Genomic DNA, 22,388 nt, shown 5'->3' with positions numbered 1-22,388 from the left:
TGTGGTTTGAATGGGGACAAATTGGGGGAAGGAGGTGAGCAGTCACTGAGCACATATTCCATCTTGCAAGTGTTTAGCAAAGCCGCTTTCTCTCATGGTAGATAGGAGCCACTGTGTTTGAAAATCTGGTCCTATTTCTTCCTCTAATACAGGGTAGGGCTGGCAGCTCCAGCCCCACCTGCCAGGAGAACGGAGGCTGCTGTCTTTGGTGCAGGCCCCATTGTCTCTATTAGAGCCCCTCAATGCCTCCATTCTGCAGAGTGAGAAAGTGGAGGATGAGGAGATACCGAAACTGACAAAAGGCAGGACGTTCAAAGGGAAAAGAACAGCTGACAAACACGCCAACACTGGGAACCAAATATTGTGGCTGATGCAGAAAACCCTTATGAGAAATAAGGTTAATGTGGGAAACGCTATTACAATATCAGCTTGCGATGCTCGTCTCTGTAATTAAATTTTCCTCAATTCCACCTCATCAGATTTCTTGAGATTACTGGGGATGCATCAATAGAAAATTACTCTTGACGAATCATTTTACAAATTGCATTGCTCCCACCTTCGTGTTCGCTGTCATTGGAACATCGCTAACAAATACAATTACTGAGGACAGGAGGGCTGCTCTCGGTGGGAGTAAAATGACTCCTGGGTCATCCTGGGCATGGGTGCAGAGCACCCTGCCTTCCTCTGAACCCCAGAAGAAAACTGGACAAATAAATCATGACCCCATAAATGGCCCCAGGTTACTTTACTGACATGGGGATGTGTTCAGGAGCACTTCTTTGTTCTGTCCAACAGGTGTTCCTGAAGCAATGAAGACACAGCCATTTATACCCCTCTCCTCCACGTCTGGTTTTAGAAATCCTTAGGGACGCTAAGGATGTGAACTTGATCAAGAAGGAACCTAGGAGCTCTAAGTGGGTGGGATTGGGCCCCCGTTAGCTCTGGAGGTGCTGTCTTTTGCCTGGTTCACGGGGGAAGAAGGAACAGAGCTTCCAGCTCAAGAAAACATGGGGTCTCTCTACCTTTCTGCTTGCTCTGCACAAAGACAGCAGAAGCTGAGCACTCATTTTGAGATTCCTGTGATAGACGTTTGTTTTATTGATTGGCTGATGACTGACTGACAGAGTCTCGCTCTGTGGTCAGGCTACAGTCCAGTGACCTGATCTTGCTCACTGCAACCCTGCCTCCTGGGTTCAAGCGATTCTCCTGCCTCAGTCTCTGGAGTAGCTGAGATTATAGGCACCTGCCACCAGGTCTGGCTAATTTTTTGTACTTTTAGGAGAGACTGGGTGTCACCATATTGGCCAGGCTGGTCTTGAACTCCTGATCTCAAGTAATCAACCTGTCCACCTCAGCCTCTCAAAATGCTGGGATTACAGGTGTGAGCCACCGCACCCAGTCATGATAGTGGTTTTGGTCCATGTACTCAGAACTCCTGTAACCCTTTGTTACACTCTTTAAATGTTGGGCACTCTGGGCCTCAGCAAATATAATCTCTCTCTCTCTCTGGCCTCCTCCTGTCCCCTTCACCTGCCTAATGCTGGATTCTCATCAGATTGAGGGTGATAGGACTCTCATTCCAGAGAGGGCCCTGCCGCGTACCCTGGAGGATCCGAACAGACAGGCCTTGCTGGGTTATGCCAGGCCCTTTTTGTCCAATCACGTTCTGATACAGTTGTCCATGCTTCCATCATGGATAACCAATAAAGTCTCCATAAAAGGCCCAAAGGACAGGGTTGGAGGAGCTTCCAGAGAGCTGACCACGTGGTAGCTTGTTCGCAGGAAGGTGAAGAAGAAATCATCTACCTGCCGGGAGGGTGGTGCACCCCAGTGCCGTGGGGACAAACGCTCCTGCACCCAGGACCCTTCTAGACCTTGCCCTCTATATGGCTTCATCTGGCTCTTTATCTGTGTCCTTTAAAATACCTTTCATAACAAACCAATAAACATGTTTCCCTGAGTTCTGGGAGCTGCTCTAGCAGAGTAGCTGAACCCAAAGAGGGGGATGTGGGACCCCGAATTTGAAACCATTAGGTCAGAATTTCCAGAGGCTCCAGACTTGTGACTGGCATGTAGAAGGGGCTGGTCTTATGGCACTGAGCCCTCACTCTGTGGTATCTGATGACACCTCTGGGTGAGAGTGTTGGAACTGAACTGGGGGACACCCAGCTGGTGTCCGCTGCAGAACTGACTGCTTGCTCGCTGATGGGGAAAATTTCCCCATGTATATTGTAGTTATAGAAGTCTTCTGTATTGATTATCGCAGTGTGAGAGCAGAGGAAAAGTGATTTGAGAGTTTTTCCCAAACGACTCTCTCTGTTATGACTTCAGGCACCTCCTCCTCACAGCTGTGTCCCCATCCTCTTGCGTCATTGGCTAAAGGGCACCCAGTCCAGAACTCTTTGAAGCTAATGGGCCGTAATGGTTTTCTGGCTTTTGGGTTTGTGATCTGTTAGATATACATGAACAATTTCAAACAGAGAGAGACCCAGAAATCCTGTTTCTAGAAGTTTGTGTTAAGAATGTACCTACGTGAGCACATACAATTTTATGTTTAAGACTCCTCCTTGTTGGGGCTGGCTGTGGCGGGTGGCTCATGCCGGTAATCCCAGCTCTTTGGAAGGCCGAGGTGGGAGGGTTGCTTAAAACCAGGAGTTTGAGACCAGCCAGGGTAACATAGGGAGACCACACTTCTACAAAAATATTCAAAAAAGAAAAAATAGCTGGGCATGGTAGCACACTTGTGTAGTCCCAGCTACTCAGGAGGCTGAGGTGAGAGAATTACTTGAACTCAGGAGCTAAAAGCTACAGTGAGCTATGATTGCATCACTGCATTCCACCCTGGGTGAAAGAGCCAGACATAAATTCTTTTTTTTTCCGAGACAGAATCTCGCTCTGTCACCCAGGTGGAGCGCAGAGGCATGATCCTGGTTCACTGTAACCTCCACCTCCCAGGCTGAAGTGATTCTCATGCTTCAGCCTCCCAAGTTGCTGAGACTACAGGCGTGTGCCACCACACCTGGCTAATTTTTGTATTTTTTTTTTTAATTGCATTTTAGGTTTTGGGGTACATGTGAAGAACATACAAGATTGTTGCATAGGCACACACATGGCAGTGTGGTTTGCTGCCTTCCTCCCCATCACCTATATCTGGCATTTCTCCCCATGCTATCTCTCCCCAACTCCCCACCCCCCTGTCCCTCCCCCATTTCCCCCCAACAGACCCCAGTGTGTAGTGCTCCCCTCCCTGTGTCCATGTGTTCTCATTGTTCAACACCCGTCTATAAGTGAGAACATGCGGTGTTTGATTTTCTGCTCTTGTGTCAGTTTGCTGAGAATGATGGTTTCCAGGTTCATCCATGTCCCTACAAAGGACATGAACTCATCATTTTTGATGGCTGCATAATATTCCATGGTGTATATGTACCACATTTTCCCTATCCAGTCTATAAGAACCTCGAAATTTTTGTATTTTTAGTAGAGACAGGGTTTCACCATGTTGGCCAGGCTGGTTTCAAATTCCTGGGCTCAGGTGATCCACCTGCATTGGCCTCCCAAAGTGCTGGGATTACAGGTGTGAGCCATGGCACTCAGCCAACCTCAGTTCTCAAAAAAAAAATTCCTTGTAGTATTATCAATAACAACATAATTATTATCATCATCATCAACAACAGAAGCTTGTGTGTCCACCAATAGGGCAACAGATAGATTCCTCAACCCAGTGGCATATACTTACTTAGAAAGTAAAAAAAGCAGTCTTACAGTATAAAATGTATTGTTTTGTTGTTAAAAAACAGCAAAGGGTTTGTGATTTATGATGTGTGTTATGTTTATGCTTTAGAAGTATTGAACAACCCCTAAAAGGATTCACACCAAACTGTTGGCAGTGGTTTCTCTAGAAATAGGATTTAAGTAGGGAGAAAGAGTTTCCCCTTAATAAAAGGAGGTGGAAAGGGGATAAATAGAAGCATTAAGGTAAACCCTTTGAATGGAAAAAGAAAAAAAGGCAGGCAGGTTAGGAGCTGACCCTGTTCTCCATGGGGATGAAAATCCTGACCTGAATTTCCTGTTAATAATTCCCTTCATTTCCTAACAGCAGCCTTTGACACATGACGCCTAAAATCACATATTGTTGACTTCGCCTTTTTTTGAACTTTACATAAATGCATCATCAGTTATGGTTTATCTGTGATATTTCCCCCTCAACATTATGTTTTAGGGACGTACCCAAGCCAACACGTGCCCGTGCCTTACTGATGTTCCCTGCTGCATAGTACTCCATTGCATGAACAGACAGCAAATTGTTCACCCTTTCCAATGTCAGAGAATCAGACTGTTTCTGGTTTTGTGCTGTTAAGAATAATTCTCATGTGAGTATTTCTGCACACATCTCTAGGACTTAACGCCTAGGGGTAAAATGTCTGTGGTAGGGCGTGTATATGTTCAGCTTTACTGGGAGATCCTAAACCATTTTCTAAACTTGCCTTAGCACTCCGCCCTCCCACTAGCACTGGATGAACGCCTATTACTCTCAACCTTAGTAATAGGGGCTATTTATTTATTTATTTTTAAAAACAGAGTTTTGCTCTTGTTGCCCAGGCTGGAGTGCTGTTGGGCCATCTTGACTCACTGCAGCCTCTGCCTCCGGGGTTCAAGCGATTCTCCTGCCTCAGCCTCCAGAGTAGCTGGGATTACAGGCATACAACACAACACCCAGCTAATTTTGTACTTTTTAGTAGAGATGGGGTTTCTCCATGTTGGGCAGGCTGGTCTTGAACGCCCGACCTCAGATGATCCACCTGCCTCGTCCTCCCAAAGTGCTGGGATTGCAGGTGTGAGCCACTGCAACTGGCCGTATCACAGGTTATCTAACTGTCATGCATTTCCCAATATGATGGGATGAAATAGAACCTGTCTTTGCTTTTAACTTTCATTCCTCTCATTTCTAATGAGGCTGAACATCATTTTCTATGTGTGGGAGGCCATTCATGTTCTCTCTTCCATTTTTTTCCTCCCTGTTGTAGCAGCGTTGGTGGTCATTTTTTTTTTAAGTGCCATATAGTAAGTATCTTTGGCTTTGTGGGTCATGCAGTCTCTTTCACAACTATTCAGTTCCGCCACTGTAACCCTACAGCAGAAACAGGCGACGTGTAAATGAATGAGTATAGTAACTGTGTTCCAATAAAACTTTATTTACAAAAACAGGTAGTGGGCGGGATTTGCCAACTTCTCATTAGTGGGATCTCTTTATATATTTTGAAGATGAGTACTTAAAAAAAGTAGCAAATACCTTCCACAATTACGTGGCTCATTTTTTTCACCTAGTGTGTCTTATTTTCGATGAACAGAATTTCCTGTTTTAATTTTTTTTTAAATAGCAAATGAGATTTGCTGATACTTGATACCTGCCTGGGTTTCTTTCCCATTCTGTCTTCAATGTGATCTAGCCCTCTGTAAGTTCAGTGGGAGAGCATCTAACAGATAGGTACCTAAAGCCTAGATAGATGACATCATCTCAGTGGGCAGGTAGGAAATTAGATGGTTCTCTAGGGAAACAGCAGAGAAAAGTACAGAGAGCAAGGAGTGCTATTCTGCAAGGCCGCTGCTTGCCAGACATCTGAGCAGTGCTGCCTGCCAACACCAAACACCCTCAAAATCCCCGTAGAGACGCTGGGCGTACTCACCCGGCTTGATGGGCTGCCTGTTGGAGAAGGTCAGAGGTGCAACGAGGAATCTGGTCTCTGCAACTGGAACCCAGTGGTGGAGAATTTTCACTGTCCAGACCCCAGGCCTCAGGGGCAAGTTCAAAGGGGGCTTGTAGTGGGTGAATTCAGCAGTGGACTCAATCAGGATGTCGTAGGTGGCTGCGATGATGTTGACGGGATCCACCCAAATGACGGTCACGGTCACGTTGGGCCCCTTCCCCCACTTCTGCATGCCCACCGGCTCATCCATGGGCCCCAGGAGACCCCCAAAGTTGCGGAACAGCCGTTCCTTGGCATCCCAGTCAGTGCCGACCTGAAACGGGAGTGGATTCTGAAGTCACTGCGCCTGAACTAGGGTGCTAGGTCTCAGATAGGCCTAGGATCCACTTTGTTAATATACCCATTTTACAGATGAAGAAACTGAGGCTCCAACTAAGTCAACTGCTCAAAGGTTGCACAGCTTCTAAGCAGAAGATCTGGGATCTGGACTCAGTCTGGAGGATCACAAGGCCTGTGGTCCTTTTATTAAACCACCAGGCCTCCTGTGCCTGGTATATGGTATGTGCTTTGAAAAGAAAACCTAACATGCACCGAATGAATGAATGAATGAATGAAGGCCTTGCTTGCAGGCCATTCTGCGGAAACATGCACCCCTGGTTTTCCACATCACACATGTCCACTTGGTGCAATGGTTCTGAACAAGAATACAGATCATGTTTTCAGAGCTGCTCTGTCATAAGCCAGGGTCAAGGAGAGACCCTCCGCATTTCCTGTCATCTACGGGGGTTCAAATAGCTTTCCTAGGAAGAGACAGCTTTGGCTCTCCTAAGGCACGTGGAGCTGGACCGTAAGCAGAGAGACATCCTGCAATCCACCCTTTCTGCCAGCCAGCTGGGGGCCTGTGCGGCTGTAACCCACAGCCACCCTCTCTGGGCCATCCTCCTCCCACTTTTGCCACCTGCGCTTTCTTCTATATCCTGTAATCAGAACGGCCTTGTAAAGTGTCCTCTTACTGCTGCCCTCAGGCTTCTTAGAGCACTCAGAGTCTGAGCCAGCCCCTCCTCCAGCTCCACAACCCCCTCTCCATCTTTCTCCAGGATGCCTTGTTTTAGCCACCTCAGTCAAGGCAGGCTCATTCTCAGCTCAGCGTTCCTGCACTGTCCTCCCTGCATGGAATACTCCGTCCTTGCACAGCCAGCCCCGTATGTCTAAGGACACCTCATGGAGTCTTTCCCTGACTGTCCCCCCACCTTTCTTTTCTTTCCTTCCTTTCCTTTCCTTCCCTCTCTCCCTCCCTCCCTCCCTCCCTCCCTTCCTTCCTTGGCTACAGTGCAGTGGCACAACCTCAGCTCACTGCAACCTCCACCTCCCAGGTTCAAACGATCCTCCTGCCTCAGCCCCCTCAGTCCCTCCTAGTAGCTGGGATTACAGGCATGTGCCACCATCCTCAGCTAATTTTTGTATTTTTAGTAGAGACAGGGTTTTGCCATGTTGGCCAGGCTGGTCTTGAACTCCTGACCTCAGGTGATGCACATGCCTCGGCCTTCCAAAGTGCTGGATTACAGGTGTGAGCCACTGTGCCTGGCCAGCACCCCCCAAATTTCACATGGCCCTTCAGTCACTCTGTGTCATTCCCTATTGCTTTATTTTCTTCCTACCAGTGGTGATGAGCACTATCTCAGAGTTGTCTGTTGATGTATTTATTCCTTATCTTCTCCAGCTGTAACAGAAGCTTTGTGTGAATGGGGGCCTTACCTGGCTGGTTCTCTGCTCTTTCTTGGTGCCATGCTTAGTACACAGTAGGTGCTCGAGTAATGTTTGTTGAATGAATGGGTAAATGACTTGATCAAAAAATGAACCAACTAGGGAGATTCCTCACAATGAGCTCTGTTGCTATTTTAAATGAAATTAAATTAGTGGTCATCTACTTTGAAAAAAGATCTCCAGGTGGATTAATTTCGTGGTTTTGAGGACACAGCATGTGGACATGTTGGGGGCAAATAACAGGTACAGTGTGAGGCTTGTACTGCCTCTGGGGTCTTCCCATAATTAGCATCCTAATGTGTGTGTGCATGAAGGTCAGGTGTGGATATAGAGACCTACATTCTGAGATTTCCTATGTGCAGGGATCTACTTTCTTGTTGCTCATGCAAAAGCTGCTATGTCCAGGGCACAGGGGTCCGCTGCTAACATTTGCTGAGGGATGACAGTGTGCCAGGCAGAGGTGTCCACTTGTTTGATACTTCCAACTCCATAAAGTGGAGATCCTTGTCATTATCTTTACTTTACTCAGTTTATAACTCGCTACGGTTAGAGGGGACAGAGCCAGCATGAGAACCCAGGAAGTCCAAGTGTACAGGCTGCATTCTCATCTACTATGCTACATATTGCCTCCCATTCATTAATTCATTCACACTCTCGTTCATTCATTCATTTGTCCAACACATATAAACCAAATGTCTCCTGCCTACCAAGGGTGGCTGCCATCTGTGTACACTCACAGGCACATATTTTGCTTCCAGTGTTCATCAGACCAGAGACTAAGTATTCGGACTGAGAAGCCATTTCTAGAGTAGCAGAGGTAGTTACTGTTCTGATGTTTATGCAGGGGCTGCCGTCCCTCCCACACTTGGGAAATCTTGGTATTTTTCTACTATCCTGTGGATCAGCACGGACCAGTACCTTCTGAGCACCCCCAGTGCCTAGCACAGTGCCCAGAACACAGTAGGAATGAAAAGGATACTATTTATTGAAGGAATAAATGAATCATCAGCAGGATTCAGTTCAGGCTTCAAGGTCTTGGAGATTTTTCTAAAGAAACCTGATCTCTATTTTCTTCTTTACAACCCCTTTCAGCAACTCTTGGTTCATAAGTCCCGTCTCTGTCCCAGAGACCTTCTGGTCTGGCTCTGGCTTCACTTCTGTCCCGTTGTCTCTATCCCTCCCTTCCACTCACTCCTTTGTCCACGGCACCCTGGGTTACTCTCAGCACCTCATCCTGAAAGGCTCTCTGTTTACTCTGATCTTCTGGCCATCACCCACCCATTCTCTGGACCAGTCTTCCTTTCCCCTGTTCCTCCCGGCCACCTCAAATGTCATCTAGATTTTGGCTCAGGCATCTCCTCTACCCAAAAATCTTTCCTGGTTACAGGCACCACTGAGGTACATCTCTAAGCGTCTGATCATCGTAGCTTTTCTCCTGACCCCCACAGTACTGCATTTTTAAGTTTATAGGTCTCTCTCTCCCCAGCTGTAGACCATCAACTCCATGACGGCAGGAACTGTATCTGGCTTGCTCACCAGCATCTCTCTAGTGTCTGAAACGGTGCTGAGCATATAGTAGGTGATCAATATATCTCTATTTCTATATCAATCTACTGTAGGTGCTCAGTATAGAGATATGTTGATTGTCAGATTGATCAGTAGACAATAGGTGTTAAAACATCTCTATTTCTAGATCTCCAGAGAGATATTAGCACCTGTTGTCTACTGATTGATCTATATATCTCGATCATCTACTTATGTGTGTTTGTCATCTATCTCTGTCTCATTAATCTTGTCATCTCTATTGTATGTATCAATAATCTATCCATTTACCTAGCAATCTATCTACCCATCTCTTTGTTAATCATCTATGTATCGCTTCACTATCAATCTATCTTGAACTTGAACACATATTGAATTGGTAGGGGCTAAATTGGCATGGACTTCCCTCCACGCACTAGTTTTCAACAGATACTAACAAAACAGATGAATGGCCACAGAGCTACTTTGGGGTCATATTTAAGGAAGGGATTTCTGACCAGTTAGGGGAAGATGGGAACCCTCCAGGACACTGCCCTTGGATGCTCCAAAGAAATGAAGATAAACATTTCCCTGAAATCTGAGTTTTAAAACCAAGATAATCTGGACAGGAGAGTTTTGGAGCAGGTGACAATGTAGACCTCGTTTCTCAGCTGAGGAGCACGAAGAGACAGCTGCTGTCCCCAAGCATGAAGGGTGAGGAGTGAGGCAGCCTGAGCTAGGGCCCTGTTGCTATCATATCCTCTGTGACCTCCAAGACCTTTTCAAGGTACCTCACTGTGGAAGTCCACCATCTATTGCAGAGTGATCAGTTACCCAAATTGAAATACATATTCAAGTTCAAGCTTAACATACTGCTCCCTGGCTCCCAACCAACCAATGGCTTTCCACTGCATTTACTTATTTTTTGAGTTTATAATATATATATGTGTGTGTGTATAAAATATATAAATATATTTCAATAGGTTTTGGGGGAACAGGTGGTGTCTGGTTACATGAATAAGTTCTTTAGTGGTGGTTTCTGAGATGTTGGTGCACCCATCACCTGAGCAGTGTACACTGCACTCCATGTGTAGTCATTTATCCCTCATCTCCCCCGACCCTTTTCCCTGAGCCCCAAAGCCCACTGTATCTATCATTCTTAAGCCTTTGTGTCCTCATAGCTTAGCTCCCATTTATGAGTGAAAACATACAATGTTTGGTTTTCCATTCCTGAATTACTTCACTTAGAATAACACTGTCCAATTCCATTCAGGTTGCTGCAAATACCATTTTTTTTGTTCCTTTTAATGGCTGAGTAGTATTCCATGGTGTGTGTATGTGTGTGTGTGTGTGTGTGTGTGTGTGTGTGTGTGTGTATGTGTGTATATATTTATATGTACACATTACAGTTTCTCTTTCACTTGTTGACTGATGGGCCTTTGGGCTGGTTCCATATTTTTGCAATTGCAAATTGTGCTGCTATAAATATGTCTGCAAATATATTTTTTCATATGATGACTTTTTTTCTTCTAGTAGATAGCCCATAGTGGAATTGCTGGATCAAACGGTAGATGTACTTTTAGTTCTTTAAGGAATCTCCACACTGTTTTCTACAGTGATTATACTAATTTACATTCCTACTAACAGCATAAAAGTTTTCCCTTTCACCACATCCATGACAACATCTATTATTTTTTGATTATGGCCATTCTTGCAGAAGTAAGGTGGTATTGCATTGTGGTTTTGATTTGTATTTTCATGATCATTAGTGATGCTGAACATTTGTTCACTGGCCATTTGTATATCTTCTTTTGAGAATTGTGTCTTCATGGCCTTGGGCTACATTTTTATGGGACTGTTTTTTCTTGCTGATTGGAGTTCCTTGTAAATTCTGGATATTAGTTCTTTGTTGGATGTGTAGTTTGCAAAGATTTTCTTCCACTCTGTGGGTTCCGTGTTCACTCTGCTGTTTATTTCTTTTGCTGTGCAGAAACTTTTTAAATTAAGTCCCATCTATGTATCTTTGTTTTTGTTGCATTTGCTTTTGGGTTCTTGGTCGTGAATCTTTGCCTAAGCCAATGTCTAGAAGGGTTTTTCCAATTTTATCTTCTAGAATGTTTATGGTTTCATGTCTTAGATTGAAGTCTTTGATCCACCCTGAGTTGGTTTTTGTGTATGTTGAGAGATGAGGATCCAGTTTCATTCTTCTACATGTGGCTTGCCAGTTATCTCTGTACAATTTGTTGAATAGGATGTCCTTTCCCCACTTTGTTTTTGTGTGCTTTATTGAAGATAAGTACTTGGCTTTGTTTCTGTGTTCTCTATTACGTTCCATTGGTCTATATGCCTGTTTTTATGCCAGTACCATGCTGTTCTGGTGACTGTGGCTTTATAATATACTTTAAGGTTGGGTAATGTAATGCCTCCAGATTTGTTCTTGTTGTTTAGTCTTGGATTTTTTGCTTAGCCAGGACTTCTAGCTATGCAGGCTCTTTTTTAGTTCCATATGAATTTTAGGATTGCTTTTTCTAGTTCTGTGAAGAATGATGGTGGTATTTTGATGGGAATTGCACTGAATTTGTAGACTTTTTGGCAGTATGGTCATGGTCACAATATTCAATCTACCCATCCATGAGTATGGGATGTATTTCCATTTGTTTGTGTAATCTATGACTTCTTGCAGCAGTGTTTTGCAGTTTTCCTTGTAGAGGTCTTTCACCTCCTTCGTGGGTTTGGGCTTGTTCTTGTTTTTGTAGCTCCTTAAGGTATGATCTTAGATGGTCTATTTAGGCTATTTCAGACTTTGAGGTAGGCATTTAACACCAGGAAGTTTCCTGTTAGCACTGTCTTTGCTGTTTCAGTTGATAGGCTATGTCACTATTACTGTTCAGTTTAAAGAACTAAATTTCTGTCTTGATTTCATTGTTGACCCCACATTCAGGAGTATGTTAGTTTCCATGTATTTGCATGATTTGGGAGGTTCCTTTTGGAGCTGATTTCCAATTTTATTCCACTGTGGTCTGAGAGAGCACTTGCTGTAACTGTGATGATCTTACATTGGTTGGGACTTGTTTTGTGGCCTATCATATGGTCTTACCTTGGAGAATGTTCCACGTGCTGTGAACAGAATGTATGTTCTGCAGTTGTTGGGTAAAACATTCTGTAAATATCTGTTAAGTCCACTTGTTGTATGGTATAGCTTAAGTCCACTGTTTCTTTATTGATTTTCTGTTTTGATGAAGTGTACCAATATTACTGTGTTACTGTTCATCTCATTCCTTAGGTGTAGTAGTAATTGTTTTGGGAGCCCCAGTGTTAGTGCATATATATTTAGAATTGTGATATTTTCGTGTTGGACTAGTCCTTTTATCAGTATAGAATGTCCCTCTTTGACTTTTTAAATTGCTATTCCTTTAAGGTTTGGTTTCATCTGATAAGAATAGCTACTCCTGGGCTGGGCGCGGTGGAACTTTGGGAGGCTGAGGCGGGTGGATCACAAGGTCAAGAGATCGAGACCATCCTGGTCAACATGGTGAAACCCCGTCTCTACTAAAAATATAAAACATTAGCTGGGCATGGTGGCGCATGCCTATAATCCCAGCTACTCAGGAGGCTGAGGCAGGAGAATTGCCTGAACCCAGGAGGCAGAGGTTGTGGTGAGCCGAGATCGCGCCATTGCACCCCAGCCTGGGTAACAAGAGTGAAACTCCGTCTCAAAAAAAAAAAAAAAATTGCTACTCCTGCTCACTTTTAGTGTCCATTTGCATGGAGTATCTTTTTTCACCTTTTACCTTAAGTTCATGTGAGTCCTAATATGCCAGATGCATCTCTTGAAAACAGCAGATCCTTGGTTGCTGAAGTTTTATCTATTCTGTATGTTTTAAGTGGAGCTTTTGGGCCATTTACATTCAACATTAGTATTGAGAAGTGAGGTACTATTCTATCCATCATGCTATTTGTTGCCCGAAAACCTTGGTTTGTTTTATTGTGTTGTTCTGCAGGTCCTATGAGATTTACGCTTTAAGAAGATTCTATTTTGGTTTACATTGAGGATTTGTTTCAAGATTGCAGCTCCTTTTAGCAGTTCCTGTAGTGCTGGCTTACTAGTGGTGAATTCTTTTAGCTTTGTCTGAAAAATAACTTTTATAAATAACTTTCATAAAGTTTCATTTATGAAAGTTAGTTTTGCTGGATATACAATGCTTGGCTAGTAACTGTTTTGTTTAAAGGAGACTAAAGATAGGACCCTTCTAGCTTGTAGGGTTTCTGCTGAGAAATCTGCTGTTAATATGATGGGTTTTCCTTTATAGGTTACCTGATGCTTTTTCCCCTTAAAATTATTTCCTTCATCTTGACTTTAGATAACCTGATGACTACATGCCTAGGAATGATCTTTTTGCAATGAATTTCCCAGGTGTTCTCTGAGCTTCTTGTATTTGGATGTTTAGATCTCTAGCAAGGCTAGGGAAGTTTTCCTCAATTATTCCCTTAAATATGTTTTCCAAACTTTTAGATTTCTCTTCTTCCTCAGGAACACCAATTATTCTTAGGTTTGGTTGTGTAACATACTCCTAAAGTTCTTGAAGGCTTTGTTCATTTTAAAAAATTCATTGTCTTTGTTGGAGTGGGTTAATTTGAAAGCCTTGTCATCAAGTTCTGAAATTCTTTCTTCTGTTTGATTCCACTGGTGAGACTTTCTAATGAATTTTGCAATTCCCTAAGTGTGTTCTTCTTTTTCAGAAGTTGACTGTTTTCTGTTTATGTTGTAAGTTGGACTTGACCTTTCTCTAGTGCCTCCTTAATTGGCTTAATAATTGAATATCTGAATTCTTTTTCTGTTAATTCAGACATTTCTTCTTGATTTGAATCCATTGCTGGTGAGCTAGGGTGATCTTCTGGGGATGTTAAAGAACCTTGTTTTGTTATATTACCAGAATTGTTTTTCTGGTCCCTTCCCATGTGGGTAGACTATGTTGGAGGAAAGATCTGGGGCTCAAGGGCTGGGGTTCAGGTTCTTCTGTCTCTTAGGGTGCTCCCTTGACATGGTGCTCTCCCCTTTTCCCTAGGGATTGAGCTTCCTGAGAGCTGAACTGCAGTGATTCTTATTTCTCTTCTGGATCTAGCCACCCAGTGGAGCTATCAGGTTTTGGGCTGGTACTGGGGAGTATCTGCAGAGTGTCCTAGGCTGTGATTTGTTTTAAGGTCTCTCAGCTGTGGATACCAGCATCTGCTGCAGTGGAGGTAGCAGGGGAATGAAATGGACTCTGCCAGGGTCTTTGGTTTCTTTTTTTTTTTTTTTGAGATGGAGTCTTGCTCAGCCACCTAGGATGGAGTGCAGTGGAGTTAGCTCACTGCAACCACCGTCTCCTGGGTTCAAGTGATTTTCCCAGTAGTGGGATTATAGGCACACGCTGTCATGCTCAGCTAATTTTTGTATTTTAGTAGAGACAGGGTTTTACCATGTTGACCAGGCTGGTCTTAAGTTCCTAACGCCAAGTAATTTGCCCGTCATGGTCTCCCAAAGTGCTAGGATTATAGGCATAAGCCACTACACCCGGCCCCTTGGTTTCATTTTTAAGTGTGCCGTTTTTGTGTTGGCTGGCTTCCAGCCAGGAGGTGGTGCTTTCGGGAGCGCATCAGCTGTAGTTGTACAGAGAGGATACAGTCTTGCCCTAGGGTCAGGTGGTGGGTCAGAGCTCCCAAAAGATTATGTCCTTTGTCTTCGGCTACTAGGGCAGGGTGAGAAAGATGGACAGGGCTTGCTGTGGCTGCAGTAGGGGTCAGGGTTGTGGTTTTCAGGCTCAAGGAGTTATGTTCCTGGGGGATTCCTGCTGAGTCAGTAATGCCTGTCTCTGCTGAGTCACACAGGTCACCAAGGAAGTGCAGGAAAGCCGGCAGCCGCACACCACCCATCTCCCATGGTCAGTTTCACTCCACTGCGCCACCACTCAACAGAACCTATTTTACTTCCAGGCATCCTGTGAGCAGGGCTGATAACATGCCACAGGCTACGAGCCTCCCAGTTGGGAAAGCAAGCAGACTAACAGTTCCTTTGCCGTCCCACAGAGCCTGCAGTGGCAATCTACCTTCTTCAAATGCTCTATGGATTCTCTCGTCTTTCCTGGGATGTAGTAGTTTCTGGAGCAAAAGTTCATGATGTGGGGCTCCACACACTGCTCTGTCCATCTCAGTGGGAGCTGTAAGTTAGTCCTGACTCCTAGCTGCCACTTTCCTTCTATTGTTCTGTTGCATTTAAAATACAACTTGAACATCTTTCCAGGGGCTACAAGACCACGCTACTCTCTCAGGCCTCTCTTCTACCAGTTTCCCTCTCGCTTGTTGCACTCAGCACATTGGTCTCACTGCAACGTGAGTACTCCTAGCTCATTCCCAGGGCTTTAGAGCCTTTGTATATGCTCGTCTCTGCTCAGAATGCTCCAGCTCTTCCCAGGACTGGCTCTCTTACAGATGTTCGCTCTGCAGTGATTTTGGAAAAGCCTTCCAGGATGAATCATCCTATGGAAGCTTGTCCCCATCAATGTCCTGAGTCCCCAGGAATCACATGAATGAAGTTTTATTTTCTCTAGAGTACCTGTCATTAGCTGAGCTGTGTTTGTGTATCTATTTGCTCACTTGCTGGCTGGCTGCCCCACTGGACTGTTAATTCCATGACCACAGGGTCCTGGTTTGGTTCACCATGATCCCTCCTGAACCTAGCACACTGTAGACACTTAGCAACAACCTGTGGAAAGAATGAGCATCTTTTTTCCGAAGTCAATAGCATGAGTTTCCCATGGATTGGAGAAATACATTCGAGCTGTTCAGCCACATTGGCTCCCTGCCATGAGCCAGGCACTGGGATGCAAGGCCCTGGCATGGTGCTAACACCAAGGAGATTCTAAGTAGCCCACAGAGTGATCGTGGAGTTCTTCCTTGCATTTTTGTTCATTTGCCATTAAAATTAACTGAGACTTTAGAAAAAAATCAATATACCAGTTAAGGCTTTCTGCATTACATGCTGTTAATTTTGCCCATGATCTTGGTGGTTCTATGCCGAAAGTACCAGACCTATGTAGTAAGGACCCTCCCCTAAAGCACTGGCCATGGAGGGGCCAACATCATTTGTCACTGCCAGAAGCACCCAGTCACCCAATAGCAGGCTGATAAGCAGGGAGAGCCCAGACACCAGGCATTCATCTCTTTAATGGGACATTAATGTTGTCAATTGGCTGCTCAGGCCCCTAGCATAGAATCCAACTGGGGCAGTGTCTAATTGCCCCCTGACACCAGTAATTTATGGACTGGGCTCCCTTGGCAGTGCACATCCAGAAAATCCACTGGGAGCCTTAATTGAAAACAGTGGCTTAGCAAGAAACTCGTGTTGGTGCCTGTATGTCATGGGATACATTCACTGTAGCAGAGGTTAGTCAGGAAGTCCACAGGGACTGAAGAAGGACTGGCAAGGAGGATATAAGCAAGTGGGACTCCCCCCTCCCCAACATTCTCCTAGCCCCTCAAGAGGCACCATATTCTGCAGTTAGACTCTTGGTCCCTAATCCAGCAGTCAGAGTCACTGTGACAAATCACCTCCTTAGCAGTTACTGACATGAGGACAGCGGGAAACAGGTGCTGCAGTTTTGTGTGGACACCACGCACCGGGCTAGATCATGCATGCGTCCCTTTCCTTCCTGCACCACCACCCACGTGCACTCACTCATTCATTCAAATGTCTTATTCAGCGTCTACAAATACGATGTACTCTCTCTGTGCTGCGGATACCGCAATGAATGAAGGAGACACAGTTCCAGCTCTCTTCTGAACAATCAGTGAGCGATCAGAGAAAGCGACGAGATAATTTTAGGCAGTAAATGCTAAGAAAAAGCATTAAAATAGGGAAGGGTTGGGTGGAGAACTCAGCTATCGTGGCGGTGTATGTGGGTGGCCAGGGAAGGCTTCTCTGAAGATACATCATTTGGATTTGGATCAGAATGATCAAAAAATGCTAGCTATGTGACGCATCTATCCATCCATGCACTTATCTGATCATATATTTAATGACGGATCTGGCACGTACCTTGAGCTAATACATGTATGCTAAAACCTGGGGAGACAAAACCACAACTAAGCAGAGGATTTGTGGCCAAAGACGCTTAGGTTGAATTTTGAGCTCTCCCTCTTTCTAGCAAACCAGAAAATCTTTGGATCTCTATAAGCCTCAGTTGTCCATTATGTAACATGGGACTGGTACCGCTACTTCATTAAACTGGTTTATTACTGACATTGGTTTAGGAGTCATCACTGGCTAGGATGAAAAATTCAAAGGAGCAGAAATTTTACTCTAAAAAATACATCCATGTTCCAGTTGGTTTGATCCTTTCCTGTTTAAGATGCTGGTGCCAGTGACTGGGGCGGGAGAACCTTCTCCAGGCATAGGGTTAGCTTGTCTTTAGGGATCTCCAAGTCCGCTTCTCCTCTGCCTCCAAATACAAGTGTCAGATTGTGGAGTAGAACCTGGCCAAGGAAACGGCCAAAGACAATACAACGTGACAACACCTGGCCTCTTACCTCGGAAAACTGAAGCCTTCCAAAGTCACTGGGTGGGCTTGCGATCTTGAAGACTTTTTTTGGCATCACCCACGTCTCCAGAGTCTCGAGTTTGCTCACGGCCAGATTGGTGGCATGATGCTTGATCAGAAATCCCTGGAAGCGGTCAGCAAGGAAGTAGAGGTGGACAGATGCTGGGTGGCCCATGGGGTAGTACCTGAAAACACAGGTGCTCACGGGTTAAGGCCCGAGGTGTGTCGGATCACAGCGAGGTTCCCCACCCACCATGCTAGTCCTGTTCATAACGCCATCCCCATTGTGTATAATGTCTGCCATATTCCTTATATCTGTCTGAAAGCTGCTCCCTAGGTATCTATGATCTCAATGGCTATGAATACTTTTTTTTTGCTGATTGTAAATGAAAAACATGCTGACCATAGAAAAGTACAACAAAGAAAGTAAAATGACTGCTTTCCATGCCTCTTCCCATAAATAATGTCAATTCACAGATATTTATCAGTCCGCTGGTGCTTGGTACTGGGCAGTGAAAATGGTGTGTGAACACTGTCATATTGATGGATTTCCCTTCAGCCTGATTTTCTAAGCATCTATTTGCATAAATACTACAGAGTTGGCATCTTTCTAAGTATCCTATTATTCTGTTTTTGTTCCATAGTATTTCCTGCGGATTATCACATCTTTGAAAAGTCTCTGAAGACAGGATTTTGTGTATGTTTATGTACAGTATTTCATCGTAAATACCGGATTTTATTAAGCAAGTTCCTTATCACTGGATAACTCTTATTTTTTGCTTTCCTAAGTGGTGCTGTGTTAAATATCCTTGAGCAAAACCTTTCATTCATCTCTCTCCCTGTTTAAATCTCCAAGAGGCTCCTCGCCTCTGCAGCTTAACTATTTCAGAAGTACTGATTTATGTTCTCCTAGTCCTCACTACTGACGGGAGTTATCATCTTTAACAATAATTGTCAATCTGAGATAAACACGTATGCACATACTCACATAAATGCACAGGTGGCTTGTGGTTTTAAAATGCATGTCTTTGATCCACGAAAGCTTACTGGCTGAAAGGGGCAGGGAAGCTAAGCAGAGATGTCCAGAGAAAAGGGGGAAGCAGAGAGCAAAAGGGGAGTACCTGGGAGGAGTCTGGCTCGGTATCTTTCCTAGTTGTCAGACAAAAAGCGGCCGCTTGTGCAATGTGTAAATTGCACAGCATTAAGAAGGTGCTTGTGGGTCCCTCATAATAGCATTTTACAAATCATTGTTCCTGCTCAGCTAAATGCAGCCTTCCCTCTGGTCCTGATCTGAAGTTTTAAGTCTTTATGTCCAATTATAACAGGTAGGGAAGCTGCCTTCCTGTGTTCACGCATCTCCTGAAATCCCTGCCTTGTTACTTGGATGCCTTCCGGGGGAGCATGAAAAAAAAAAATAACTTGTACCGTCTTTAGATTATGTGCTGGGCATTCACAGTTCATACAAACCTGTTCTATATCTTGACTTTGGGAGCAGAAAGTCCAGGGATTGTTCTGTGATTTGACCACTGCAGCAAAATCTAGCCAGGGCTGTCTCACACAACCTCCTGTGATCATAGAAATGTTTTGTTTTCTTTTGTTTTGAGACGGAGTCTTGCTTCGTTGCCCAGGCTGGAGTGCAGTGGTGCAAACTCTGCCTACTGGGTTCAAGTGATTCTCCCGATTCAGGCTCCTGAGTAGCTGGGGTTACAAGCATGCACCACTACACCTGGCTAATTGTTGTATTTTTAGTAAAGATTGGGTTTTACCATGGTGGCCAGGCTGGTCTCGAACTCCTGACCGCAAGTGATCTGTCCACCTCAGCCTCCCAAAATGCTGGGATTACAGGTGTGAGCCACAGCAGCCGGCCAAAACCTTTTTATTTCCATAGGGTTTTGGGGAACAGGTGGTATTTGGTGACATGAATACGTTCTTTAGTGGTGATCTGTGAGATTTTGGTGCGCCTGTCACCTGACCAGTATTCTGTGCTGTCCAATAAAGTAGCCACTGGCACCACATGACTGCTGAGCACTTGAAATATGGCCAACATGACAGAGGAACTGAATTTTAAATTGGAGTTTTAGTTAATTTACACTTAAATAGCACTGTGGCTAGTGGCTACCGCAGGGATCCCCAAACTTTTTACACAGGGGGCCAGTTCACTGTCCCTCAGACCGTTGGCGGGCCGGACTATGCAAGGTGTGGCACCCTTCACAGCCAGCGCTGCTGCCTCCACTATCCCAGACAGCGGTATACAGTGTCACAGGCCCAGCACCGCCTCCAGGGCTATATACAGGGATGGCGGTGATCAGCCTGTGACACTGTGTATACAGCGTCCTGGACATCTGCAGCAGCGGTGGGCCTCTTCTGTGGGAAGCCCACTGCTGCATGTTTCCCCGACTATAAGACACCTCCTAAAAATAAGACAGCCCCCGTCTTTTGGGGGTAAAAGTAATATAAGACAGGGTCTTATAATAGGGGAAACACGGTGTGTAGTAATGTGGGGGGAGACTTTTGGGCAAAGGGAGGTTACAGGGGCCATTATGTTGTTGTACATTTGGGGGAGTATGGGGGCCATTGTACTGTGTAGTAATGGTTATAGTGCTTTGACTTTCTTCCTACTTCTGCTGTTATTTCACACTGCTTCTGGCGATGTGGGGGCTGCAGCCGCAGACCGGATGTGTGTCATATGACGCGCTTCCGGAGCTGTCACCGGAAGTAGTACTGTACGTGGGCGACGCCGCCCTTTGCGGATGCATCCTGTGCTCCTCTCACTGACCACCAATGAAAGAGGTGCCCCTTCCTGCAGTGCGGCGGGGCCGGATAAATGGCCTCAGGGGGCCACATGCGGCCCGCGGGCCGAAGTTTGGGGACCCCTGGGCTACAGTATTGGACAGCAAAGAGAGTATCATGAAGGAGCCAGTGGTCACCTGCATTAATATCCCCAAATCTCACATTTCGTGTATGTCAGGCTCTCTTCTATGTGACTTTGCAAGTTTCCTTGTATCAGGGAGGCAGAACCTATTTTCCCACCTCTGGAATCTTCTTTGGACAACGGAAAGCGATAGAAGGGCTATCATGTCAGTTCTGAGTCAGGGCCTCAAGATGACTTGCACATTTCTGTTTGCTTTCTTGATCTTTTGAGGTCACCATGAGAGCACGCCTGGGCTAGCTTGCTGGAGAATGAGGCATTTCAATCAGCACAGCTACCCAACGTGTCCCAGCTGAAGCCATCCTAGGATCAGGCAACTATTCCCAGCCAAGGGCCACAGAGCTGCCCTCCAGACTTGCAGTTGGCTGCAGATACAGGAGCAAGACCAGCCCAGACGGGGAAAACTGTCCAGCTGACCTGCAAACTTGAGCGTTACATTTCAAAAGAGTAATCTGGGAGTTGTATGTTACACAGTGCTTTTATTTAATCTTTTTTTTTTTTTTTTTTTTTTTGAGACAGAGTTTCACTCTTGTTGCCCAGGTGGGAGTATAATGGCGTGATCTGAGCTCACGGCAACCTCTACCTCCTGGGTTCTAACGATTCTCCTGCCTCAGCCTCCCAAGTAGCTGGGATTATAGGCATGCGCCACCATGCCCGGCTAATTTTGTCTTTTTTTTTTTTTTTTTAGTAGAGATGGGGTTTCTTCATGTTGGTCAGACTGGGGTATCGAACTCCCAACATCAGAAGTGATCCACTTGCTTTGGCCTCTCAAACTGCTGGGATTACAGGTGTGAGCCACTGCACATGGCCCTGTTACACAGTATTACTGTGACAACAGACAAGTAATGGACCATCAGTTTGTGTTGTGTGAGGTGGGTGAAGCAGGAGAACTTGTTGTCATGAGAGGCAAAGGAAGAAAGTGTTTCCAGAAGGCAGCAGTCAAAAATCCTAGAAGCCAATCTTTGATTACTTGCCTCTCTTCTTGAGACAGAGTCTCACTCTGTCAGCCAGGCTGGAGTGCAATGTCACAATCTCAGCTTGCTGCAACCTCTACCTCCTAGGTTCAAGCAATTCTCCCTGCCTCAGCCTCCCACATAGCTGGGATTACAGGTGTGAACCGCTGCGCCTGGCCCCTTCCATCTTTATTCTCCTTATACACTGCCAGAATCCTGGTCCAAGCCACCATCATTTTGGTCCTGGACCTTTGCAGGAACTTCCCTGTCACCCGCTTTCCTTTCTCTACTAAAACCTGTTCCCATAGTGGCCACGTCCATCATCCTTCACTGAAATGCCACAAGTACTTTGCTTAATGCCTGCAATAAAATCCAAATTCCTTACCTGCTCCACAACGCCCTGCTGCTCTCTAGCCTCCTTTTGTGTCCTGCTACCCTAATCCACCACCTTCTAGCCACAGGGATTTTATTTTGGCTCCTTGAACAAGCTAAGCTGATTGCTGCCTCAGGGCTTTTGCACAGGACATGCTTGCTGCCTCCAACCTGTCACTCTCATGTGACTTTATCTTCATGTTTTGCAGAGCATTAACCTTACTGATCTTTTGTTCTGGTTTACTGGTGCTTAGGTACTGTCTGTCGTCAAACTAGAATGGGAGCGCCTTGAGTTTAGGGGCCTGGTCTGCCTGAGTCAAGGCTGAATTCTCAGTGTCTAACACAGAGCCTGACACATGGTAGCCACTCAATCAGTTCTTATGGAATGGGTGAAAATTCTAGAAGGCTTTCCTCTTGAACCTTATGCTTCTAAGCTACCTCTACAGTTCCTGGTTACAGGGACTGAACACAAAGCCCTCTGATGCCTCATCCTGACTGCATTTGGTATCTAAGTAATGAAAACTGTTAATGCCTCAAAAGAGAAAAATAAGACGCCATACAATAATCT

At 45.2% G+C, this 22,388-nt stretch overlaps 1 protein-coding gene across 3 annotated transcripts in view; it reads right to left on the bottom strand.

Moving 5' to 3' along the window:
• The window catches only part of XYLT1 (xylosyltransferase 1), a 382,463-nt gene that overhangs the window by 8,698 nt on the left and 351,377 nt on the right, over nucleotides 1-22,388 (bottom strand). For all 3 annotated transcript variants that reach the window (XM_010339434.3, XM_074382237.1, XM_074382238.1), the window contains 2 exons: nucleotides 17,556-17,751; nucleotides 5,685-6,018 (listed from right to left, as the gene is read on the bottom strand). In XM_010339434.3, the coding sequence (XP_010337736.3) occupies nucleotides 5,685-6,018; nucleotides 17,556-17,751 (530 nt within the window). The remainder of the gene's footprint in view (nucleotides 1-5,684; nucleotides 6,019-17,555; nucleotides 17,752-22,388) is intronic.

The sequence above is a fragment of the Saimiri boliviensis genome, chromosome 12 (genome assembly GCF_048565385.1).
Source record: "Saimiri boliviensis isolate mSaiBol1 chromosome 12, mSaiBol1.pri, whole genome shotgun sequence".
Classification (NCBI taxonomy): Eukaryota; Metazoa; Chordata; class Mammalia; order Primates; family Cebidae; genus Saimiri; species Saimiri boliviensis.
Note: the sequence above shows the minus strand (reverse complement) of the source record. Positions and strands in the feature narration are given on the sequence as shown.